We start from the raw sequence: 6,918 nt of genomic DNA, 5'->3' as shown, positions 1-6,918 counted from the left end.
TTATATAATGGATTACATTGATGGATTTTCGTATATTGAACCATCCTTGCATCCCTGGGATGAATCCTACTTGGTCAGGATGGATGATTGTTTTGATGTGTTCTTGAATTCGGTTAGCGAGAACTTTATTGAGGATTTTTGCATCAATATTCATAAGGGAAATTGGTCTGAAGTTCTCTATTTTTGTTGGGTCTTTATGTGTTTTAGGTGTCAGAGTAATTGTGGCTTCATAGAATGAGTTGGGTAGAGTACCTTCTGATTCTATTTTGTGGAATAGTTTGTGAAGAACTGGGATTAGTTCTTCTTTGAAAGTTTGATAGAACTCTGCACTAAACCCACCTGGTCCTGGGCTTTTTTTAGTTGGGAGACTATTAATGACTGCTTCTATTTCTTTAGGGGATATGGGACTGTTTAGATCATTAACCTGATCTTGATTTAACTTTGGTACCTGGTATCTGTCTAGAAACTTGTCCATTTCATCCAGGTTCTCCAGTTTTATTGAGTATAGCCTTTGGTAGAATGATCTGATGGTGTTTTGGATTTCTTCAGGGTCTGTTGTTATGTCTCCCTTTTCATTTCTGATTTTGTTAATTAGAGTACTTTCCCTATGCCCTCTAGTGAGTCTGGCTAAGGGTTTATCTATCTTGTTGATTTTCTCAAAGAACCAGCTCCTCGATTGGTTGATTCTTTGAATTGTTCTTCTTGTTTCCACTTGGTTGATTTCACCCCTGAGTTTGATTATTTCTTGCTGTCTACTCCTCTTGGGTGAATTTGCTCCCCAACCAAAGCAGTCTCAGGTCCTGCGTGATTGGACTGGAGCAGAAGCCGTGTTCCACTCACCAGAAGTCTCAAAATCCTGTGGCGGGTATTGTGGGCAGCTGGCGGGTGTCAGCAGACCCTGCGCTCTAGCTACCCAGGTGCTGGTCAGACCCGAAGAGGCTTGTGGCCCTACTCAGGCGGGTTTTCTGCTTCCCTAACTAATGCAGTCTCAGGTCCCGCGCGCAATTGAATTGGAGCAGAAGCTGTGTTCCACTCACCAGAAGTCTTAAGATCCTGTGGCGGGTAAAATTTAAATGCAAAAATTTTACCAACCAAGCTTCTGATAAATGACTAATCTATAAGGTACATAAAGAACTTGAGAATCTAGATATTATTAAACCAAAGAAGCAAATTAAAAGTGGGGTACAGATCTGAACAGAAAATTCTGAACAGAAGAATCTCAAATATCTGAGAAGAATTTAAAGAAATGTTTAACATTCTTGGTCATCAGGAAAATGAAAATGACTCTAAGATTCCTTCTCAAGCCTTTCAGAGTGGCTAAGGTCAAAAACACAAGTGAGAGCTCATGCAGGTAAGGCTGTGGAGCAAATACACTCCCCCATTGCTAGTGGAAATGCTAATGTGTACAGTCACTCTGGAAATCAATATGGTGGTTCCTCAGATAACTGGGAATCTATCTACCTCAAGACCCAGCTTTCCCACTCTTGGGCAGATACCCAAAGGACTTTCCATCCTAACTCAAATTTGCTTAAATATGTTTGCAGCAGCTTTAATCACAATATGCAGAAACTGGAAACATACATGACCCTCAAGAGAAGGATGGATGAAGAAAATTGGCATATTTACACAATAGAGCATTACTAGGTTGACATTAAAAAACTGACATACTGAATTTTGCAAGTAAATGGATAAAAATAAATTTTTTCCTTAGTGAAGTAATCCAGTCCCAGAAATTCACACATAGAATCAACTCACTTGAAAGTTGATATTAGCTTTAATACACAGGATAGTCATATAGCCGACTAATAGAATTAATACCAAGGAGAGCTCAAGTGTAGAATGCAGGGATCTCTCTAGGAAGGAACAATAGAAAAGATTTCCTGGGGGCTGGGGACAGGTGGGGATGGATAAAGAAAAGCTGAGGGGCTATAATCAAAGGAGAGAGTACTGGGAGAGTTCACTAGAATTGAAAATCTTTTCAGGGGTGAGAAACAAATCCAGGGCCAAGGAAACTCCCTGGAATCTACAAGGGGGATCCACCAAAGACCTTTAGTAGGGGTAAGGAGCCTGAACTGTCCATCTGCCAGCCAGCCAAAGGGGTTGGTTGGCCTGGGAAGGTCTGGGCAGCTCAGTAGCAAGATAGCCATGGAAACCATGCAGGAGGGGGAAAACCTCTTTTGACAATGAATAGAGTGGATTGTTTTTTATAATTACATGCTCCATTTCTCTGACTCTTTTGCCTGTTTTTGAGACCAATTTCCTGCTACTGAATTTCTTTGTCCTGACTTAGTAAGAGGGCATTTGCCAGTCTTACTGTAAACTGTTATGTTTGGTTGATATCCCTGGGAGGCCTGCTCTCTTCTGAAAGGAAGCAGAGGAATGGAAGTGGAAGAGGGAGTGTTTTGGAGGGGTGGGGTGGGCAAAGCACTTGGAAAAAGGAGGGAGGGGAAAATGGTGTAGGGATGTGATATATAAGAAAAAATTCAAATAGAGGGTAAATACCATAAAATTAAATTCATGTTCAAAGAGGCTTCTCCGAAGATCCCCCAGAACATTCCTGGAGGCTCCACAGAAATTCCAGAGAGTACACTTTGAGACACTAGGGTCTGTGAGCCCCTCAGGGCAAGAAAGAGGGCAGTGACCAAGGAATTTCAGAGGGTGTAAAACCTGAGATCCTGATTGCCAAGATTTCCTTTGAATGACTTGTTCCCAAAACAGTTAGGAGGAGCCTAGTACCTCCACTCCAAAAGTAAACTGTTACAGCATATATGATGATACTGTTTAGCACAACATTGTGTTACTTACTGAAAACAAAACTGTTTTTAGTTGTGGAGTGGCTCAGCTTTGGCACACACCTTGAATCCTTCTGGCTGGAATACAGACAAACCCTTAGTACACATCTTTAATTCCAAAACCTGAAAGTAAGATTAGTGTGTAGAAAGAAGTACCAGTGTTCAGGCAAAGTGAAAAAGGAGAGAAAGATAGCACAGAAAAGGATATGCCCAACTGTTACTAGAAGAGAGAGGTAAGAGAAGCTATTGAAGAGATCAGTGTAGACAGAAGAGGAGAGAGGGCAGTTTTCCTTGGACAGTGCTACAGAGGCAGGTTGAAGAGAGAACAAGAGAGACACAGGTAAAGACAGAACAAGCCAGAGACTGAGAAGGAGTCTGAAGACTAGAACTGATTGTGAAAGTTAGTAGGAGACCAGGTGAGCAATTCAGGAGAAGCTGAGACAAGTCATAATGATTTAGTTACAGTGGAGAGAAGTTTTGAGCCAGAACAAATTAAATCAGGCAGTCAGAGTTCAGAAAGAACTAGAGAGTGGGGACCTTATTCAGCTGTAAGTCTCAGAAGCTGAGAACATTCTAAGCCTAGTTTTGATGTGATGGGGGCTAGAACCTTCCAGGACTTGTCCTTGGTCAGCAGACCAAGACAGAAAGCATCAGAGACAACAATTAATGCATGCGAATAGAAGTTACTTCTACAGGAAATTATTTGAAAGCTGCCTGGGCTGTCACTGCTGAAGGTAAATATTTTTAAGGCATCTTTGGTTTAAGTGTCCAGAAACTGAAAGACAGCCCCTGATTCTCTTGTGGGCACTGTGGCAGGGGTGGGGGTGGGGTGAATAACTTAGGCAGAAGCCTTAGCTCCAGGACCATAAGGGAATGCCTACTGTGTCATGTAGGTGAATTATTACCATTTTCGGGGTTCAGACCTCAGCTCCACTGGAGACCAGACTGTCTATGCATAGCCCAATTCCCCACATACTTCCTCCAACTTGGCCACAGTTCCTAGTAGTGTCAATTCCCATGGGCCATGCTTATTCAAACCAAATTGAGTTGTTTTTATTTTATTTTATTTTATTTTATTTTATTTTATTTTATTTTATTTTAAACTCCAGATTGTATTCCCCCCCCCCCCGTCAATCCCCATACCACATCCCATACCTCCTCCCTGCCCCATCTGCACAAGGATGCTCCCACGTCCAACCCCCACCCCAAACTCAGTTTTAAAGAAAACAAAGCCTTCTTTCCCCTTCACTTCTCTTAAGAATAAACATTAATGTTTGATTTCTCCTTTCCTCTGAGCCCCTGGTCATCTTTTCTGTTAGTCCAATGAGGACACATTTCTCTGAAGAAACCCTTTTGGTCTGTGCTTCAGGAGAGTACCTAAGTTCAATCCCAGATTCCAAGACATCAGACAAAAATGAGAAGATCAACAGAATACATGCCAGGTAGACTGTCCCAGATTCCAATGCTGTCCATTTTCCCACCCACCATTCCAACATATTTAGAACTATTGCAAATCCACCATGCTGCCGTCCCCCAGATTCAGTGTGAATGCTCCAGCAATACCACTGTCTAATGATGAGTCACTGGGAAGAATACTTCCCAGTTGCTGTTGGAAGACAGGTGTAGGTCATAGCTGAGTAGGTCTTAAAGACCACTTAAGTTGTTTGAATGGGAGGGCCCAGAAAACACGCTGTGCAGAAGCCAGAGAGTGAAATGCTTCAGCCAGCAAGTGGGGATGTGACCCCCTCATTGACATCCACCCTGAGGTCTTAGAGACCTCGGAAGCATAAACTATAATGAAATCCAGGGCCTGAGTCTTCAGATGCTCTGTGCTGTGGAGGTCAGCCATGATGAGAGTGTGTGCAGCATTCTCCACAGAGAGGTTCCTGCAGAGGGCATCCTCACACAGGACCATCAAGCCCTCCAGGCCATACCTGTCAGCAGCTGCCAGCAGATCACAGGCCATGGAGTGGCTGTGGAGGTGTGGTGCCTTCCCTGTGTAGATGAAGCCCATCATCTCCTTGAAGACTTGGGGATCCAGGTCATGGATCTCAACACGGTTTGTTAGTCTCTCCTCCATTTCATGTTCAAACATGGCTGTGAAAACTGGAGAGCGAGCTGCCAGGATGGCCTTGTGAGCCCTGAATTCATGGCCAGCTACCAACAGGGAGCAGTCTGTGAAGAGGGAATTCTCCCACAGCTCCCCTACGTTATCTTCCAATGTGCACCTTGGAACCTTGATTGCAGGTCTTGGGTTCTGTCCAGAAATGCTGAAGGAGTCTTGGAGTATGCTCACCTTGCAGAGGAGGGTAAATTTGTCATCTGGTGTTAGCACTTGGGCTGGAGACAAGAAGGAACCTCGAGTGATGAACTTTTCGAATCAAAAGGGCTGGTGTGACTGTATTCTAGAAAAGCTTGGGATCCTTTCTATATTGCAATTTTCACCCTTGGCATTTAAGATACAAACCTCGAACTTTGCCCAAACTGAGCCCTTTTCACAGCTGAGCAAAATCAGATAAAGTGACACATAATCTTTGCTTTTTTCATCAACCCCGGTTAGGTATACTCTCAAACACCATGTCATTTTGTCATTGTCCTCTGATGAGAACACTGGGCTTGTAATATATTCCTCTGTTTCCTCAACAAAAAAAGAGAAGTTGCTAATGGTCCACCTGTAGCAGAATTTCTGTTCATGGCTCCATGTGTCATCCCTGGTCTTGGCTTCCAGTTCCCCTGACATTTCTGCTTGAGGTACTTTGGATTTAAATCTGGAACCTGAAAAGAAGAACTAGAGATTATTTACTCTGACAGTATAGGATACAATAATAGATAATTTTTAGATTTGTTTTAATTTCTCCTAAGTAGCCCCTTCTATGATATTGAAAACTTGTGTCATTCTAAAATTTTCTGTCTAGAATTCAGTATTAATTTCTTTCTCTGCCTCCTCTTTTCTCATCCCTACTCAACTCCCCTTCCCATACTCTAAATAAACTGTATTCTATATTAATCCTGTCATGTGGCTGATACCTCAGGGGGAAGGGATGCCTCAACATGGGTCCGCCGTGGCACCACTCTCACCCTCACAATACCTTGCTCTAACAAACTAGTCCTGGATTTCTTTTTGTAAAACACAACATTGGTGTTGTGACTCAGATTTAAAAACTTGCAGGTTACATCTCCTGCTGCCATATGAACTTTCCAGCTAACAGATCGCTTGCTAGAACTATTCATCCAACCACCATCAAATTGGTAAGCCCCCTCTCTGACACTGGTCAGTGTAAATATCCCCTGGACCCAAGGAGGGATGTTGAGCTCACAGCCACCCTGTGGTGTCCTGTGGATGGGGACATTCACAGTCTTTATGCTTGTCCTCCTTGCTGACTCCTCATTTTAGGATATTTTCCCTTGAGTGAGATATCCTTTCTCCTATGTCATTTCCTTTCCTCACTGCTGTGAAACCCAAGGCCTGGGTAAACCACTCTCCTCACTCCCCTCTCAGGTACTAACCTGAGATCAGACCCCAGTTGTCAGCTTGAGGTCTTGGTGATCTGTCCCTCCTGCTGTTTTAGTTATTAACTTATCCTCATTATGCTGGTAGGGGAAATTAGTAACTGCCACTCTAACCCAGAAAGAGTATGTCTACCTATCACCTCCCAGGCTTCCTACTGGAATGCCTCCCACTCTTTTTTTTTTTTTAATTTATTTATTATTATATCTAAGTACACTGTAGCTGTCTTCAGATGCACCAGAAGAGAGTATAAGAACTCATTATGGATGGTTGTGAGCCATCATGTGGTGGATGGTTGTGACCCACCATGTATCCACTAATATCCACTATTCAGTGAGTACATATTGTGTGAGTTCCTTTGTGATTGGGTTACCTTACTCAGGATGATGCTATTGGATGGATCACAGGGCCCCCAATGGAGGAGCTAGAGAAAGTACCCAAGGAGCTAAAGGGATCTGCTACCCTATAGGTGGAACAACATTATGAACTAACCAGTACCCCGGAGCTCTTGACTCTAGCTGCATATGTATCAAAAGATGGCCTAGTTGGCCATTACTGGGAAGAGAGGCCCATTGGACTTGCAAACTTTATATGCCACAGTACAGGGGAATGCCAGGG

General features: G+C 43.2%; 1 protein-coding gene across 1 annotated transcript; it reads right to left on the bottom strand.

The window, feature by feature from the left end:
* Positions 1-4,419: 4,419 nt before the first annotated feature.
* LOC147005565 (TD and POZ domain-containing protein 4-like) lies at positions 4,420-5,486 on the bottom strand. The gene is made up of 2 exons (XM_085835301.1): positions 5,465-5,486; positions 4,420-5,132 (listed from the first exon to the last, which is right to left on the bottom strand). The coding sequence occupies exons 1-2, from the start codon at positions 5,484-5,486 to the stop codon at positions 4,420-4,422; spliced, it is 735 nt and encodes a 244-aa protein (XP_085691427.1).
* Positions 5,487-6,918: the final 1,432 nt, after the last annotated feature.

This window comes from Mus caroli, unplaced genomic scaffold (genome assembly GCF_978045245.1).
Source record: "Mus caroli unplaced genomic scaffold, Mus_caroli_1 scaffold_3, whole genome shotgun sequence".
Classification (NCBI taxonomy): domain Eukaryota; kingdom Metazoa; phylum Chordata; class Mammalia; order Rodentia; family Muridae; genus Mus; species Mus caroli.
The sequence above is the reverse complement of the archived record's forward strand: the minus strand, read 5'-3'. Positions and strand labels throughout refer to the sequence as shown.

Coding starts and splice junctions, on each gene's coding strand:
- LOC147005565 (XM_085835301.1), bottom strand. CDS start 5,486: ATGAACAGAAATTCTGCTACAG. Junction 5,133..5,464: donor GAACAGAAATTCTGCTACAG/GTGGACCATTAG, acceptor TCTTGTCTCCAG/CCCAAGTGCTAACACCAGAT.